The sequence below is a fragment of the Schistocerca gregaria genome, chromosome 3 (assembly GCF_023897955.1).
Source record: "Schistocerca gregaria isolate iqSchGreg1 chromosome 3, iqSchGreg1.2, whole genome shotgun sequence".
NCBI lineage: Eukaryota > Metazoa > Arthropoda > Insecta > Orthoptera > Acrididae > Schistocerca > Schistocerca gregaria.
In genome coordinates this window covers 908,248,655-908,268,500 of record NC_064922.1, presented here as the reverse complement: position 1 = coordinate 908,268,500, position 19,846 = coordinate 908,248,655, and the positions used below count along the sequence as shown (strand labels likewise).

The 19,846-nt window shown below is 35.1% G+C and overlaps 1 protein-coding gene across 1 annotated transcript; it reads left to right on the top strand.

The window, feature by feature from the left end:
- Nucleotides 1-11,201: 11,201 nt before the first annotated feature.
- Nucleotides 11,202-12,501, top strand: LOC126355673 (uncharacterized). The gene is made up of 2 exons (XM_050006038.1): nucleotides 11,202-11,331; nucleotides 12,185-12,501. The coding sequence occupies exons 1-2, from the start codon at nucleotides 11,202-11,204 to the stop codon at nucleotides 12,499-12,501; spliced, it is 447 nt and encodes a 148-aa protein (XP_049861995.1).
- Nucleotides 12,502-19,846: the final 7,345 nt, after the last annotated feature.

The window sequence follows — 19,846 nt, the reverse complement described above, 5'->3', positions numbered from 1 at the left end:
GAAGAAGAATGGGTAGCTTTGAGGGATGATATAGTGAAGGCAGCAGAGGATCAAATAGGTAAAAAGACTAGGGCTAGTAGAAACCCTTGGGTAACAGAAGAAATATAGAATTTAATTGATGAAAGGAGAAAATATAAAAATGCAGTAAGTGAAGCACACAAAAAGGAATACAAATGTCTCAAATATGATATCGACAGAAAGTGCAAAATGGCTAAGCACAGATGGCTAAAGGACAAATGTAAGGATGTAGAGGCTTATCTCACTAGGGGTAAGATAGATACTGCCTACAGGAAAATTAGAGACACCTTTGGCGAAAGTAGAACCATTTGCATGAATATCAAGAGCTTTGATGGAAACCCAGTTCTAAGCAAGGAAGGGAAAGCAGAAAGGTGGAAGGAATACATAGAGGGTCTATACAAGGGCAATATACTTGAGGACAATATTATGGAAATGGAAGAGGAGGTAGATGAAGATGAAATCAGAGATATGATATTGCATGAAGAGTTTGACAGAGCTCTGAAAGACCTGAGTCATAACAAGGCCCTCAGAGTAGACAACATTCCATTAGAGCTACTGACAGCCTTGGGAGAGCCAGTCCTGATAAAACTCTACCATCTGGTGCGCAAGATGTATGAGACAGGCGAAGAATATAATAATTCCAATCCCAAAGAAAGCAGGTGTTGACGGAAGTGAAAATTACCAAACTATCAGTTTAGTAAGTCACAGCTGCAAAATACTAATGCAAATTCTTTACAGACAAATGGAAAAACTGATGGAAGCTGACCTCGGGGAAGATCAGTTTGGATTCCGTAGAAATGTTGGAACACCTGAGGCAATACTGACCCTATGACTTATATTAGAAGCCAGATTAAGGAAAGGCAAACCTACGCTTCTACCATTTGTAGACTTAGAGAAAGACTTTGACAAATTTCAAATTCTAAAGGTGGCAGGTGTAAAATACAGGGAGTGAAAGGCTATTTACAATTTGTACAGAAACCAGATGTTAGTTGTAAGAGTCGAGGGGTATGAAAGGGAAGCAGTGGTTGGGAAGGGAGTGGAGACAGGGTTGTAGCCTACCCCCAATGTTATTCAATGTGTATGTTAAGCAAGCAATAAAGGAAACAAAAGAAAAGTTCGGAGTAGTTATTAAAATCCATGGAGAAGAAATAAAAACTTTGAGGTTTGCCGATGACATTGTAATTCTATCAGAGACATCAAAGGACTTGGAAGAGCAGTTGAACGGAATGGACAGTGTCTTGAAAGGAGGTTATAAGATGAACATCAACAAAATCAAAACAAGGATAATGGTATGTAGTCGAATTAAGTTGGGTGACGCTGAGGGAATTAGATTAGGAAATGAGACACTTAAAGTGGTAAAGGAGTTTTGCTATTTGGGGAGCAAAATAACTGATGATGGTTGAAGTAGAGAGGATATAAAATGTACACTGGCAATGACAAGGAAAGTGTTTCTGAAGAAGAGAAATTTGTTAACATTGAGTATTGATTTAAGTGTCAGGAAGTCGTTTCTTAAAGTATTTGTATGGAGTGTGTCCATGTATGGAAGTGAAATGTGGATGATGAATAGTTTGAACAAGAAGAGAATAAAAGCTTTCAAAATGTGGTGTTGCAGAAGAATGCTTAAGATTAGATGGCTAGATCACATGACTAATGAGGAGGTATTGAACCGAATTAGAGAAAAGAGAAATTTGTGGCACACCTTAACTAGAAGAATGGATTGGTTGGTAGGACATGTTCTGAGGCATCAAGGGATCACCAATGTAGTATTGGAGGGCAGTGTGGAGGGTAAAAATCATAGAGGGACACCAAGAGGTGAATACACTAAGCAGATTCAGAAGGATGTAGGTTGCAGTAAGTACTGGGAGATGAAGAAGCTTGCACAGGATAGAGTAGCATGGTGAACTGCATCAAACCAGTCTCTGAAGACCACAACAATAACACAATTGTGCTTGTTCTTTTGATTTAACTGTTGATTGGTTTCGCCTCACAAAGTGGATTGAATATGATCATTAATTTATTTTGTATTCAAAAATGAAATCATACTTCCTGTGTTGTGAATCTGATCATTGGTTTGAATTATACTAAATGTGTTAGGATTTGTACAACAGTGCATTACATTTTCTAGCCTAAACGTGTTTTCATAGCTATATTAAATTCCTGCATTACTGCTACAAAAACCCTTGCATTTTGAAAACTCGACTGATTTCCCTTTCAACCGTTCTGTGATACCATCAACATGAATGACATTTATTAAATATCATAGTCATCTATCCCTCAAATATATATTTACCTCACCTTCTATGTTCTGGTTGCAATTTTCTAATATTTTGGTTACTTTTACCTCAGTTGCATCTTCAGTTTCCACAAAGACAAAGTAAACATTACCATCAACAATATTCGTTGTCAAGAAATGTCATTACAGCTATTATCAGTTTTATCAATAATAAATGTGAACTTAACTTTTGTAGGAAATTTCACTATGGCAAAATCATTTTTATTGAATTATTGCCCATCTCTGTCTTTCTCCTTGGCCATTCCTTTGTTTTCAGAAATGGTTCAAATGGCTCTGAGCATTATGGGACTCAACATCTTAGGTCATAAGTCCCCTAGAACTTAGAACTACTTAAACCTAACTAACCTAATGACAGCACACACACCCATGCCTGAGGCAGAATTCAAATCTGCGACCGTAGCAGCCCGCGGTTCCGGACTGCAGCGCCAGAACCGCACGGCCACAGCGGCCGGCCTTCGTTTTCATTTGAGGTGCTGTTCTACTCAACTGTTAGATGTTCTGGCGATAGTATCAGAATCACACAGTGGGCTTGCGGCTTCCTTATACCCATCATTATCATGTTCATAGAAGTCCCTCGCAACAGTACCATTTCCTGTAGTTGATGCTCACACTTTGCTTGGCATGGTGTTCCATTTGTTTCATTAGGACAAATTAATTTGTATTATATTTCAAAGGCTGTTGTTCAGGAAACATCAGTGGCTTGGTGTTGTGTGTGTGTTTATTCTGGAATATGACTGTTAGGGCAGAAAGTAAAAAAATTCTACTTCTCCAAACAAAAATGTAACATCAGATTTAGAAGTGATAGCCGTCTCTTCAAATAATCCTTTCAACAACATAGAAAATTCAGATTTTGTTACCACTCTTCTATTCTTCCTTTTCCTATAATAAAACACCTTTCTCCTGGAAAGTTTTAGAAGTCTGAACAAGGTCATTTCAAGTGCCTGACACAAATGGGTTGAGTTACATGGTAGAAATACAAATTGGATATTATGTTTTTGCACTGTTTAATCATGTCTGACAGAAGACTTTATAGATTATCACATATAATCATTTTCAGTCTCTCTAAATGCCAGACATAATGCAAGACAATTTGAATAAACCGCAATTCAAGCATTACCTGATTCTTGTTATAACCTGCTGCAGTTAATCTTACTTCAGTCTAAGTATTGTAGAGATATTTTGCAATATAAACTAAGTAGTGTGGCAGTACTGTGCCATCTGCAACCACTGCTACCATTACACCCATACTTAGAACTATCCAATATCCTTTCAGGATGTCTTGTAACTCATTTGACTATTACTTTTACTTGTCTAGGATCATCACAAAAATTGGTCTTATCATAACATATAATGTTGGAGGGAGGAACAGCCTTCAAGGACACTATAAGGTTCTTAAAATAATCACTCACTGTTGTTCAGGCAACCACTGTTCTTGCTTCTTTAAATTCTCTATTACTGTAATCATTACAGTATAAATAAATAAATAAATACAGAATACAGTTTACAGTATAGATAAATAAACTCCTTATTTCTTTTCAGAAAATATATTACTCACTCACGGTCAGGAGAAATGTCATGAAATCTTTTTCAGTCTGCCCTTCCCGAGTAAGAGATGTCAGTGCTGTGTCTCTGACATCATTATTCCTCAAAGAAAACCCCATTTCACTTAACATAATATTATTTCAATGAGAATTTTTTCTTCTTATTGATCGAAGCTGGTTGGCCACCTCTTTTATATTTGTATCTGTTCTTGAGTTTGTCATTTAATTTTTGCATAAGGAACAGAATATTGTTCTGAAGCTTTTTGAATTCTTAATTTTCCTGACTTGATATCTTTAGAGTACTTAAAATAAATTCTGTGTTGTAGTTGGGTTTCAGGGTTGGTTCTAGAGCCTTTTTGTATACTCATATAATCTGATTCGCCCTACAAAAACACAATTTTGTAATAAGCGGTAATAACAAAGACAGAAAAAGGAACAGTAATATTTTAGATGGTCATATGCAAGTAAAAATATTACAGCTTACCAATTACCCAATTAAATACTAGAAGTGCTAGTATCTGATGTCAGCAGGTTTTTCCACAATGATGTATTTGCTTCACGAATGCAGCAAGTGACTTGCATATCTATTGACAATGGCATTTGTTAGTACCATGTACTCCAGTACATAATTGTTATTGACAAATCAGTTGGTACTCTTGTTAAGATGCCATGCTCAGCTATTCAGATGTTGAAAAACATGTCAATGATTGGAGTCACATCACCTGATCAGATTCACCTTATTTTACTGTACTATATCATCATGTGCTGTTCTGTAAAAGTATTTCAGTGAAGCTATTTTTTAAATAGTTGTTGCCCATAGCTACATATCCCCTGCTGAAATACTGTCAGAAGATACACAAGCAACAGTTTTTTTGTCCTGCTGTGCATGTTCAGAAAGTAATTCTGTTTACTATCTGTATGTGAACGTGACTGTAAGACAGGTAACCAAAAAAGCAGAAATATGCTAGCAGTATCTGTATACCATGTGTTGACTGAAAACTCATTATGCACGAGAAACATACTGAATCCAAAAAGCATGTTTGACAGTGACCCATAAAATGTTCATTTTTATACACAGTGGTTGAAGCTTGCTTCTGTCTCGTATTTTACTTGTAATTTGTCAAGGTCTGGTAAATAATTTCAGAACATTCATAATTTTGTGCCTATGGTATGTTGGAGCAAAATACAGTTGGCATCCCTGCACATGCCTGTGTTAAATGTGTAAATGCTGGAACTTTCTTGGTGTATGTCTGTTAGTTATTGTTCAGCACTGTATTGAGCAGGATGTTGTGTCACACAGTTTGTGAATTTCGAGGTGGCAGGTTTAGAGGAGCAACACGTCTGTATTAAATTTTCCTGAAACCCAAGAAAACCATTATAGAGACACACTAAATGATGCAGGAAGCCTATGATGCTGAGTGCTTAAACTGTAATCAGTGTTACGAATGGTTCATATGGTTTAAATGTGGCCAGATGGAAGTTAAAGATGACCTTCGTTCTGTATGCCCTTTGACAACTACCGATGGCACTCATGTCAGGAACGTCGATGAAATTGTGTGTGCCAATCAAAGACTGACTGTCCAAGAGATTGCAGAAGAATATAACATTTGGATCATGTCATGAAATCCGGACACAGCATCTCAGAATACATTGTGTTGCCACCAGGTTCATCCCACAGCTCATGAGTTAAGACCAGAAAGCCCTTCGCCTCAGTCTGTGAAGAGCTTTTGGATCACAGAAATGAGAATGAGATATTCCTTAAGAGAATCATAACTAGTGATGAGAATGGGGTCTATGGTTATTGTGTTGAGATTGAGGGTCAGTCTTCATAATGGGTCAGGAAAGGTTCTCCAACACCAAAAAAAGCTTGTCAAGTCAGGTCAAATGCTTGACTTTGAAGGATTAGTCCATCATGAATTCATGCCACAGAAACAAACTGTTAATTGTGTTGTGAGGCCTGTGAGAAAATGTGGGAAGTAAATGGCGTGAAATGTGGCGAGACAATTCATGGCTCTTGCATCACAATAATGCACACATACACTCATCCCTGTTGGAGTGTGACTATTGCACAAAAAAATGAAATCTCTGTGCTGCCTCATCCTCCATATTCTACAGACCTGGCTCCTGCATGCTTCTTTTGTTTCCAAAATTGAAAACTCTGTTAAAAGTATGAAGACTTGCAAGGATAGACGAGATAAAAGAAAATTTGCCGACAGCGCTTCACACGATTCAGCAGGAGGTATATAGGACTGCTTACGGAACTGGAAATGGCATTAGGAGTGGTGTATCAATTATGGAGGAGAGTATTTCAAAGGAGAGTATTCTGGAGGAGACCATACACAATAAGTAAAAGGTAAGCATAGAAAAATTTTGTGAACAAAGTTTTAAAATTTTTGAACAGACCTGATACATTCTAGTTTTGAAATTATTGCTCTATATGTCATTATGTGGTATAGTATATTTAGTACCCCCACCACTGGACATTTCAATGGAGGTAGATGAGCTGGCCTTGGTAGCACAGTCACCCACTGCGGACCTTGCCTTGCACTTCATGCTGAGTGTTTTCATTGACTGATCAGTGATCAGCTACCTGTGTCAGCCACGTAGTGAGTTTTATGTAATTCTGGACTTTATGTTTCCCCATAGATTGGCTCACAGGATGAAGTTTCATTTCCTCTAATGGGTTTCTGTTCTCTGATTATTGTCGAGCTACCATCAGCCCAGAAAGTACCCACACCGATAGTGTAGTGGCAGTGTGACACCTATGTAGATGTTAAAGTATAAGAACAACATGATTTACAAAATTTAGAAAGAAATGCTTGGTGCATTTGCTATTAAAATCAGTATTAAATTTATATTTATGCATTAAAATGACTACTTTTGAATTTATGTTTTCTGTGTAAAGAACATATGCAAAACTGCCAGGATACAGCTGAAGTTGTCATGTATCTGTAAACTTATCGAAAGACAAATATTATTTATTATCCTTGACATTACCATGACACTTATCTGTTGATTACCCCTTTTTACATGATGAACTGCAAATATTGCTAGTGTACTTATTTGATTTTATGATTTCTGAAGAATACTTATAGCAATTAACATCTTTTTTGCATTGCCATTTAATGACATTGGTAATTATTGTACTGTCATACTTCACACTAAGAGTATTACCAACACACAGTGAAAAATTGAGTTGTTTAATCCACGTATTTAAAACAAAAATAATTCCATTAACTGGCAACACTTTACATTAGTTGAAGTATTTCAGCCTATCAGTATCTGAAAAACAATATCAGTATCTGAAAAGCAAAACAAACTGTGAGGTTTAGAAATTGCTGTTGAGTATAAATTTGCCTTTTTTCTTGATTACAGTTGTTAGTGCTTCATGGACAGTAAATGTCATGCCACCTCAAATGACAAATCTTCGAACAACACGGCTACAGACTGACCTTAACAGGAATGATATGTTTCAAGAAATGGAGCTGTACCTATGCACCACATGTGGTAAACAGTACTCAAGAAAAGGCTCACTGCAGCGACATGTTAGATATGAATGTGGCATTGAACCTCAATTCTGTTGTCCACATTGCCCTCAAAGAAGTCATCAAAAAAGCAATCTTAGTCAGCACATTAGACGCCATCACTCTGATGTGTCATGTTGTGATAGTATTTAGGTTAATTATGCTTAACAGGATGTTGTGATTGTTCATCTCAGTATATTGTGCAGTGCTAATATTTCAACAGTTCTCTTGGCATGTACTGTAACAGGCTACAGATACACATTTTGACATGACATTGAATTATTTGTATTCTGTGGGTCCCATGAAGAGTCTTCTCTGGGATGTGGAAAGAAATCAGGGGTGTATATTTAATTTAATTTATGTGCATTACAGTGAAATGGCATTAGAGTACTATATTGCAGCATTAATTCTAATTATAAATTAATCCAAAACAGGAAAAAGTAAATTCAGTTGTTGGTTCTTTAGGTTATTTAAGTTTCAGTCAGCTTGATGAGTCGTAATTGTGCTCACAATTTAACTGTATCTACATCTAACAATATTTGGTACATTGGACCTGTCTTTTGTTTATAAAAATTCAAACTTGGTTCACGTATATATCGGGCTTTGATTTTTTTTTTTTTTTTTTGTGTCAATGTAGGCCAGGAAATTTCTACAAGGGATTTGATCAGTTAGTGGACAGTTCTTTTTGAGATCCACCATTTACTACTGAGAATGTTCCCCAGTACTAATTGTATATGAAGTCTCTTGTGCATTATTTTCTAAAAAATTGTTGAAACTACTGTTCGTGATGGGATTTGTTGATAAATTATTAACTGACATTTTGTTTCATTTTTGTAAGTGGTTTGAAATCTACATGTTTAGATCTCTAAGCACCACAATTAAAAGATTCATTATTTTACTGCTGGTTTCATCATAAACACTAGGAAACTTATTTTTGATAAAGTATTGGAAACTTCTTTTGGAGATGTAAGGGAAGTTAAATTTTATCATAATTCCAGAATGAGATTTTCACTCTGCAGCGGAGTGTGCGCTGATATGAAACTTCCTTGAAGATTAAAACTGTGTGTCCGACCGAGACTCGAACTCGGGACCTTTGCCTTTCGCGGGCAAGTGCTCTACAACTGAGCATTCTGGAAACATCCCCCAGGCTGTGGCTAAGCCATGTCTCCGCAGTATCCTTTCTTTCAGGAGTGCTAGTTCTGCAAGGTTCGCAGAAGAGCTTCTGTAAAGTTTGGAAGGTAGGAGACGGATACTGGCAGAAGTAAAGCTGTGAGTACCGGGCGTGAGTCGTGCTTCGGTAGCTCAGTTTGTAGAGCACTTGCCCGCGAAAGGCAAAGGTCCCGAGTTCGAGTATCGGTCGGACACACAGTTTTAATCTGCCAGGAAGTTTTTATCATAATTGTTTTGCAAGATTTTTCTGAGGACCTGTATGCTTTCTTGTAAGGAAGTGTTCAATCTTAAATTATCTGCTTTAACCAGAAAAAAGTTTTTAAAATGTTCTGGATGTTTGATCAATTCATTATTGAACCTTTAAATCAAAGTGCATTCAGATTGATTCTCTAGTGAGTTTGCTTAGAATTTTAGAGTTTGCAATGTGGTGTTATGTGTTGTGCATATCCTGTAACTATTTTGCAAATTATTTTTGAACTCATCAATCCCTTTTTCATTTATTACACTTGTAGTTTTCCAGTTATTTTGCTTTGCTTCATGCAGTTTAATATTGAATGGTGATCATGGTTTGAGAGTTCATTTCCTATGGGAATTACACTATGACTCAGCAGTCTTGCTGCATCTATAAAACTATATTCACTAGCAGTGTTGCTGGTTCCCAGAGCTCCTGTTTCAAATTGTAGAAAGGGAACTAGTTTACATGAAATGGCAAGGGATTCAAGTTTAGCTCTAGAACAGGTATGCTCTAAAAAACTTTTAGCTGAAATCTCCACTGAATGTCACCTCATTGTGCTTGGAAATCAAGAGTTTAATAATGCATCAAGTTGTTTCAAAAATAATTCAGAATTATCAAAAGGTACCGTGTATATTGGGATTGTTATCACTAAAGTTTCTTTAAAATCTGCTTCAGCAGCACAAGCTAAAAATTGCTGATTACAGAAAGACTTATGGCTATCACTGTTTTTACAGTATCACTTTGTAATGTAATTGGCATCTCCTCCATTCCCCATAACTGACCAACAGTTAATGGATGCATAGTTTTGCCCATCAATATTTAGTATGCCTATAGCAGTAATCAAATGTTGTTTAGAAACACACATTACATTGATGTGATTTACAGGTTGCAGCTCATCTAAACAAATCAGAAGTTAATGATTTTATTTTTTAACTCTGTAATAGACTGATGCAATTAGTTCCTTTAAACTTCATTCTTATCTTACCTTGGAATTAAGCTCAAAATTTTCACTTATACCTATTTCTTTTAACTCTGATAGCCTCAAATCAGAGTTCAGTCTAGAAAAGGTTCTGCCTCACATCAGTGACTACATGGATATGCCAATGTGTATCAGTGTTCCCCCCACCCCCCTTAAAGATTCTGCTGCCAAACAGGTCAATTTCCCTTTGCCATTCCCATTGAGATATATGGTTATGCCTTACAAAGCCTCACAGAAGTAGTTGGCTCATAAAACATGTTTCCAGAATAATTTATGCACATATTATCTTGTGAAAGTGTATTTAAAAAATAATTTACATATGATTTAACTAGTGCAAGTAACTTTTTGTGATAAAATCATGGCATAAATCATGTCAATTTTTGAAGTCAGTTAACCAGTACTTTCAGTGTTCTGAATGTCTGGCAGATTTTATGTTCTACTTGTGTATCTTTGATTCATTGAGGAATGACTGGATGCTTGTATTTGTCATTAGCAAAATATTGTGGAGATCAGTCATAGACCAAACACAAAAGCATTTACTGTCACTACATGTAACAGAGTGCCTCATGGCCTATATAATGCAACACAACATAATGAATAGAAGAAAAAAGTTCCTTTGTATAATGATCCAGATTTTCCACCTTGTCATTGTTACATGTTTGATAGTGTGGTACTACATCAAGGTGACTGATAATCTCTCACAAGAATGAACAGCTGTAGGCAGATTGCCTCCAAGAACAAAAATGTATTACTGTTTCCACAGCATTGAGAACATAGTGAGCATATTGACATGTCTTCAGAGAGTACAACTAACATGAAATATTTGCATCAGGCTATATTATCATGTGCTGTTCTCTAAATGTTTCTAACTTTTGAGCAATTAAATGAAGCAGGTTTTTAAATGTTGTTGTGAAAATTGCCATGGATCTACTACTAAAATATTGGCAAAAGATTCTTAAAACAGAAAATGTTTTATTTTTTTTATTTTTTAACTATTTTTTTTTCATCCCTCCCCCCCAATTCCTGATCAAAAGAAATGTTGGAAAATGAGAAATTTAGTAATTAGAGTCTTGTTGCATTAGAGATTTTTTGTGAGTATTAGTAACTTCATTATTGTTTTCTGTAGAAGGTCTATATTTATGCAAATACAAGGAAATTCAGGAGCATATATTTTGCTTACACTCACTTTGTATTGACTTATGGTGTGCTATTTTGGGGAAACTGTGGAGAAGTTTTGAAATCTTTTTTTATTACAGAAAAAGATTATTAGAGTAATTGAAGAAGTGGACTAGAGAGCAGCATTTAGAAAAAAGTAAAATATTACCTCTTCCACTTATTTACACATTAGATGACATAATTATTATAGAAGAAAAATTAACCAGAAACAGCCCGTGCATCTCCCATAATGAGTCTGTACATAGCTACCACATAAGGCATATAAATGGTGTGCAATAGACAGATACAACAGTTACAGAAAGACATACTCCATCCTAGCACCAAGCCATTTTGTGTAGAGTTTCTTTATTTAAGCTCATTATGTGTTAAAATGCGCTGCACAAATTTGAAGAACTGTTTAAAACACACACACACACACACACACACACACACACACACACACACACACACACAGCTTCTGTGTGGCTTCAGCTGCCAGGTGTGTGTGTGTGTGTGTGTGTGTGTGTGTGTGTTTGTTTGTTTTGCCAAAAGCTTATTTTATGACAGTCTTTTTGTTGTGGCTATCTGCAACCCAGCATCTCCACTATATAGTGAGTAGCAACTATCCTTTTCATAATATTGCTAGTTTCGGTATTGTTGTTTCACAAGATGTGATGTGGTGTAGGCTAAGCATAAAATCATAACAAAAATTTGGGATCAAAGGATTTATGCGTATGCTTTCATCTCACTATTAAATTTACATGTATGTATTAAAAGGCTACTTTTTAATTTATTGTACATATCATATTCAACAGTGCTGGTATAAGCTTAAGACATATCAACAAATTATTTCTCAGCATTGCCAGGATCAGGAATCTACCTCTCTTTCCACTGTCCCATATTTTCTATTGTTTGAATGCCTCTTTTCTGTATTCATCTGTTAACACTGCAGGCACATTAATTTGATTTTCTGGTTCCAGGGGATACTTGCGCTATTCAACAATTTTCTATGTTGCCATTTCATAGTTGAAATCATATTTAGTGCTTATTTTGATGTGTGATTTCACACAGCTCCAGAGAATATCATCGAAGAACTTTGAACAACATTGGTATTTAATCCATGGATTTGAATCAAAATAAAAATGATTGAATGGGAAATACTTCAGAGCAGGAGGCCTACTTATGTGCCTAAATATTTGAAAAGCAAAACAACCTGTGGGTTTTAGACTTTATAGTTGAGTATAAATTTGTCTTTTTTCTTGATTACAGTTGTTAGTGCTTCATGGACTGTAAATGCCATGCCATCTCAGGTGATGTCCACAAATCATCCAACATCTGGGATACCAGCTATGGTACCAGAATTTGGCAGGAACAAAATGCTTCAAGGAATGAAGCAGTACATTTGCAGCACATGTGGTAAACAGTACTCTATAAAAGGCTCACTACAGCGACATGTTAGATATGAATGTGGTGTAGAACCTCAGTTTTGTTGTCCATATTGCTCTAAAAGAAGTCATCGAAAAAGCAATCTTAGCCAGCACATTAGACGTAATCACTTCAGTGTGTCATTATGTGACAGTATTTAGACTAAGTTGTTTAAGAGAGTGCTGCGGTTAGGACATGTCTGTGTATCGTGTGTGAATACTTCAACACTTTTCTTACCATATTTAGTCACTCCTTACACAATACACAGTTCATGTATCTCTACCAAAAGTAATTGCAGTGCAAATTATAATGGGGTATTTAAAAAGTAAATTACCATTGATTAAAAGTTTTATGATAAACTATGTCACTTTTTTGGACTTTAGCAACCATTACATATAAAAACATGTTTGGAGATCTGCCAATTTTTTAAGTTTTTGAACAGCTTTAAGAACTGCTGTGTGTTGTTGTTGATTCTTTGACAAATAACTGTTTGCATTTTTCCACTACCCAAGTATTTTTAGGGGTCAGTCATAAACCAAACACATCCATATCTCCTGTAAAAATGTCAAATAATGTGTCTCATGAGCCATGTAAAGCACTGGAACATTTTTATTTGTTGACTTGCTATTATTGTTTGCAAGAGACTCACAACAGTAAACAACTTGGAGCCAATGTCTTACAGCGGCTCCAAAAACAAGTACACCTCACTTTATCATCGCCACAGATCTAACAACTTAGTGAATTTAGGCTACAATGTTGTATTATAATGTGTTTTTCTGTAAACGTTTCTGATCCTGTTGTTATTAAAAGAAGTTTCTCTTCAAATATTACTGACCGTTGTTACATAGCCACTCCTGACATACATACTGAGGATTCACCATCGTTATTATTATTGTAAACAAAAATTCAGATATGTAGCTGGTATTAGCAGAATTGTGCTGTGTGAAAACAGTACCTGTGGTGTTTAATATTTGTTGAGGTGCGTTTGGCACAAATATCAAAATTGTATTCTTCATTGTCTATATTATCACAATGACTGTTACATTAAAATATATTCTGAAAGATGTATGATCTTTGTAATATGCGTGTAACTGTATATTAAGCATCTCTCTCTCTCTCTCTCTCTCTCTCTCGAAACGCTTGTTTTGATGAATTTATTTTTAGCATAAATAATTTTGTGAACCCTCAAGTTAGTTTTGGTACATTTATGATACTTTTATTATGTGATGTACTGAATAAAAGTAACAACCAAATTTTCTGTATGAAACTAATTATAACATAAATTGTCCTATGGAAAAAGAGAAAGAAGGTCAAATTTCTTTTTTGAATGTTTGGGTACTTAGGAAACTTGACTTATCTTCAGGGAATAAAGTTTACAGAAAGTCCACTTACACTGGTAGATACTTTCATAGAAATTCCAGAAGAGGAGTAATCAAAACGTAAGTGAATAGGGTTATATAATTCAGTGCACTGCAGTACTTGGAATATCAGTTTGATGATTCAAGAACTGGCTTGAGAAGAAATGGTACTCTGACACAGATAGATATGACACTACACCCTAAAAGAGCTGTAGTTTCAAATTTGAGGTGGTGGGGGTGGGGGGGGGGCAGTGGCTGATACATATGGGGGGGGAGCAGGGTGCACAGGCCACGCGCCCTTCCCTTGCAGGGCCGCCCATTTTGCCACCCCCACCATTCAGCCCACATGCTCATTATTTTTTTTTTTTTTTTTTTTTTTTTTTCTTTCATCAGTCGATTCGACTGATTTGAGTTATCAAGTAGTTGTGTTTATGTAGCATGTGCTTCCACACCTTCGCATTTTATACATTTCTGTCTGGCACATAGTGGTCGACTTAACGGCTCAGCTCTGTTGAACGTTTACACTGACATCGATTGTCCTATTGATGTAATAAACCAATTTGCCATGAACAATAGACACATAGAATTCATTATTTAAGGAAGAGAACCACAATTGTAACTTCTTATTTTATAATATGGCAGTATCTTGTGTATGTGTATAATCAGTTTAAATAAAACTTTCTTATATTTTCCATGCAACTTAAGTATTTTTTATTATGGTAAAAGTAAAGGTAGCTCAAGAAAGCTTTAGCTTGAGGTTTTTCTGTATCTGCCACTAGGGGAGGTGGGGGGGGGGGGGGGGGGAGATGGGGAGATTAGATTGAAAGATTTCCTCCCTTTCCTAAAAACTGTCACATGTAGCATCAGCAGAGTACTTGGAAGCCTCAGTATTGATATGGTGTTTAAACCAGTGAGGAAGATGCATGTACATTTAATACTGCAGAGCACCTACACCTAATTCTCACACAGCAGCAGTATACAAAATCCTTTGCACATGTGGTCAAGCGTGCATAAGAACTAAAAAAGAAGCACTAGCACCCATCACAAGGAACATATGGGCAGTTATCACATGGGCAACACAGATAAGTTGGCAGTGACACATCATGGAACTGGGCCAGGGAACCATCAAATTCCTTTCTCAAATACTATGGTTTTATCAAGATCCATGTTAAGTAAACAAGTTATGGGCCTTAATGCTAAATAAAGCAAACAGTACCAAGTCTTCCCTACTAAAAGCTCAGTAGCACTTTTTGGTGTAACTTGAAAATCTTAGACACTGATCTCATGACATCACAAACTGACCATTGCCTGGATATATGTATAAACAGTTAAGCTTGGTGAGCTTTGTTGAGCATTGCTTTCTGCATTGTTATATGCCGCCCTGATGATGTCTCCTGCATTGGAAGGCAAAATGTTAGACAGAAATGCAGCTCGGACCATGGCCTAATACCCATACAACAAAAGTCACCAAGGCACAAAACTGGCCTTGACAGACTGTATTGTATGGTATCGCATTATTTTACTTTTCTCCTCACTCATGAAATTTTATCAGTATACAGTTGTATGAGTTTGTAAATCAACAAATGTCCTAAAATAAATTAGCATATTAATCGTAAAAGCATGAGCTAAACCTGAGCTTTATTAGATTTTATTAACCAGATATGTCTATGATACTGCTTTGTCAGCAACACTACATCTACATAGTGACTGGAAAAATTCTCACTTTCATCATCACAGCTTCCTCGGAGAAAAACTGCTGCACATTTGGAAAATGAATAGTAATATATTACTGTATGTTTCTGGATGAATGCAAGCAAGTGCTTTGATGTTACTATAAACTCATTTACAGTAGACACAAATATTAGCAACTGTTATATTTTATATTAACTGTAAAGAAGTATAAGTTTTGAAAAATCATTAAGTCACATTGAAGAAAGAAGCTAATTCTCAAGAAACAGTTTTTGATGTTGCTGAACAACAGTTATAGAATAATTTTTAATTGAACACAATGCCATTTGACTGTACTGTTGTGTATTTAATTAAGACCCAGTTTTATGCCATTTTCAACTGATCAAGTTCATGTCATTAACATATATTGCAGCACATCAATATTAGGCTTGATGTCCTGCATAATTAAATAAACAACAGTACAGTCAAATGGTGGTGTGTTCATTTAAAAATAACTCTGAAGATCTTAAAGGAGAAGTTTATTTTTTATTTATTAAAATGCATAAAATATGGAATTAAATTTCACTACTTGCACTCCACTCTTATTTATTCCAGATCTCTCTGGCTCTGTAATACTTAAGAGGCTCATCTTTTACCTTAATACTGCAATACACCTTTCATTTGTTCATTCATCTGTTGTTTAGTTAGTTCTAAGAGCTACAGATTAAGCCCTATTTTTTGCTGTTTGAGACATGGACATGTGTAGCTCCACTTGCTACAACTGTGCTCTTTAAATAATTTTGTTTTGTTGTATTTTCCAGCAGACATGTAATGTACTTCGCATATAAAAATTAAAAATAGCTTTTTCATACTATATTTCACTGAACTTCATTATTCATGACATAATTTACTTATTGCTCATGATAAGAGAATATTAACTTCATACACATAAATCATTTTGTCTAAAGGAATATTCACAATTTATCAGAATTTATGATACCCATAAGTTACATGCATGTCTAAATTCAAACCAGCTAAAATAATTTGTATTAAGACTGACATAATTTATTAAATTGCCATCATTTTCCTATTTGAAACAAATATTTTACTTTGTCCGAAAACTTGATATTTCAAAAATAGTTTGTATGTTCAGAAGGTACCAATCAAGATGTAATTCTTTCAAAAATTATAATTGTTCTCTTTCTAAAAATGTATACTTGTACTAAAATACTATGTTAGTTTGTTAGTTATTCCAATTAGAACTTGGGAATCCATGTGCACACTAGAACATACCTCTATAAGCATTTGTTATTTTGACATTTTCTAATTTTACAGCTTTTCAATTAACAAACTTACTTCACTGCCTATTGTATCTTTTTCCATCTTTTATGTTAATATCAAAATGCAGTAGTCTTGCTTTGTATCATTTTGTAGTTTCTGTAATATGCACATCTGTAAATAGGCATTGCATATGTAGCTTCAGTCAGTAGCTATCTAGTCATCATGAATGCAAATCTAAGTTCTGATGTTCACTAGACAAATAACAGTCTACTTAGCTTACTGACCAGTGATGTTAAGTTGAAATTGTTCATGACAAACAGGCTGATCATCTAAAGTTTTTACGGACATGACTAAAGTGAAAGTTAATCTTAATTGGATTGTGTTTCATCATTTTGTAACTGTTTAAAACTCCTTATAATCATCGAGTAAAAGAAAGGTAAAAGAATAAATTCTGCAAGTTTAAGAAGCAAACACATCACATCCGTAAATTACATTTGGCGCCCTTTGCAGATGAAGAGTAATGAAACGCTGTCATTGCAAAAGAACTCTCAAATAAATGGATTGCAAGTATACTAGTGATTAGTTTAGTGATTATATTAGGATGGAGTGGCCCTAGATATGGAAAGCTGGAAATACCACAACCATGTTTGGAGAATATCAACCAATGGGAAGATTCCTGGATGTAAATGACTGTGTATGATGTACAAGATAAAGCAACAGTGGGAGCAACTGGAAAAAAATTAAGGTAAAAGCGTTTATTTTGCTCAATGTTTAATAACTATTGCCAAAATGAGTGACACAGGAGTTGATATCTGACAGTAGGGGGGACAGACTAAAAATACTGCCATAGTGAAAAGCGAACTTTAACCTGAGAAAGCAAAGTCTATCAGAAATCAGACAGGGAACATCAAGGAAAGGAATCTTTGGACAAGGATTGCAATCAGTTATTACTGAAAATCTGTCAATTACTAATGCAGTTGAGATTATTAATGAAAGAAAGTAGAAGTGAAATTAGTCAGAAATTGGGCAAAAATAGTACTGAAGTGAATTCATTATTGCACAAAAATAGTAGTGAAATCTTTGTTTCAAGTGTAAAATTGGACAAAAATTGTAGTCCCATAAGTAGTGTAAATTCGAAATTAGACCAGATCAGCAGAGATGTTAGTAATTTAAAATCAGATTTGAACAATGGCATTCATGATTTGAAAATTGAATTGGATCAGAAAATGAATAGGATTAAGTGTGTTTTTAACAATTAGATAGATTCAGCAATGACTTATTTCAAAGGAAAAAGTCAAAAGGTAAATGAACATTTGTAATCAAGATTAGTATCTTTCAGTAATGATCATGTGTCCAGAGGAAATGAAATTGCGGATAACATTGTAATAAGCAGATGTAAATCATTGTTCATTTCTGTCAGGCCATAAATAAATAAATAATGCAAACATCTTCTAATGAAAATAAAATTATATTGATTTCCAAGCTAGAGAAAATAGATAATGATCATGTAAAGAATGTGAAGGTAGGTAAGGAAAATGTAAATGCAGATGTTGAGACAGTTAATGACATTACTGTAGAATGCCAGGTGAAGAGTTAGCTCAAAATCTGGTAATGCATAAAAAGATTAATAAGTGCAACTATTTAGGACCAGTATAAGCAAAGCTGAGACAAAGTGTGTGACAGGTTGGAAATAAAAAAAAGTTAATAAAGTAAATGGAACTATGAGTAAATTCACATTTTTAATTAAAGCAGAAATTTTTTTGAAAATGGAAACAAACAGCAAATTAAATAAGGTATATAATGTAGGTTTGAAATTGATGGCACTGTTTAGTGGATATGTATTTCTGTTCTGTAAAATGTTCAGCAATTTTGAGGGTTGCAGTAATGTAGCTCATAAGCAAATGACCAGTAAATTATTGATTTGTGTAGGTACGTATAAGGTTTATCTGCATAGATAAATGAGATGTGTTAATTCATTTGGGTGCCAATTGAATGTGCCAAAGATATGTTAATTTGTATTACACTGGAATTTGAGAGGGCAGAAGAAAAATTAAAAATGATATACCCTTAGATATTTTACACCACCTTTTTTTTAATGCTTGTGACATAGCTCTTCTGCTCCCATCTCCAGTGGTGTATGGACATATTTTTGTTTTCTATGTGTCTAACAATTAAAAAGTGGATAACTAATGAAAGAAAAATATTTTATTTCTATGAGTTTCAAATACATCTGTTTCCCCTCTATGTGCATTATGAACCATTACAGGAAATCTTCAGATGCATGGGAATAATCCTCAAGAACACCACTGCCATTTCATCATTGGCATTGTCGTACTATGAGAGAGAAGATGTACTTGTCATAAGTAGGAAGAGAACTTTCAAGAATAATAAGTTCAAATTTATGTTGCAGAAAGTTAAAAGCAGTACTTATTGACATGTCCAGCATGGTGTTTGTGTAAAAGAAAAAACTTTACCAATTAACAAGTGCTGCTGAGTAGTGTACTGCCATCATACCTTTCTCTGTTGCCAAAATTAATTGTATGTTTATGCAGTGGTGAATGCTCCTTGGATGGTGACATGGAGAGAAAGTACATAATTATTGTTTAAATGTTATATAATTGTGTGTTTTGTAATCTTTCATTATATTAATTGTCAATGTCTTTTTTGCATTTTATGATTGGAATATTGTTTTCATCACAATGGAGGAGAAGCAGATATATGGTATGCTTAAACCAAAGAGGATTAACTGGAGAATTAATATCAAGAAGACTGAAGAAAATGACTTGAAGGTAGGAAAATTTTCAACACACTATTTGCATGACTGCACTTCTTAGTGGCTCTTCCAAGAATAGTCATAGTACCTTTTCCTCTTTACATCCCAATTTGAAGCGTTCTTTTCAAAAAGGTAGATATTTATGTTAAGAAATTATTTTGATGCTGAGTGGCTGTATATGCCACTAACGCACTACAGATTAGGTTGTGAAGTGGTATCATAACAGTTAAAAAAGGATGTTTTATTCCTCAATTTTCAGTTATCTAATTATTTTATTGAGAGTGGCAGAAATGAGTACATCACATAGGTCCATTGTTGATGATCCAATAATCAATATGCAGACACAAGATGTTTTCGACATCAACATAACAGGACAGTGAAGTTGGAAATGTCAATCACAATGACGGTGGGCACCTATAACCTTTA

Bases quoted from the DNA above. Each gene is read 5' to 3' on its own strand.
- LOC126355673 (XM_050006038.1), top strand. From the start codon at position 11,202: ATGGTGTGCAATAGACAGATACAACAGTTACAGAAAGACATACTCCAT. The intron at 11,332-12,184 runs GTTTAAAACACA...TCTTGATTACAG, and splicing joins CTGCACAAATTTGAAGAACT to TTGTTAGTGCTTCATGGACT.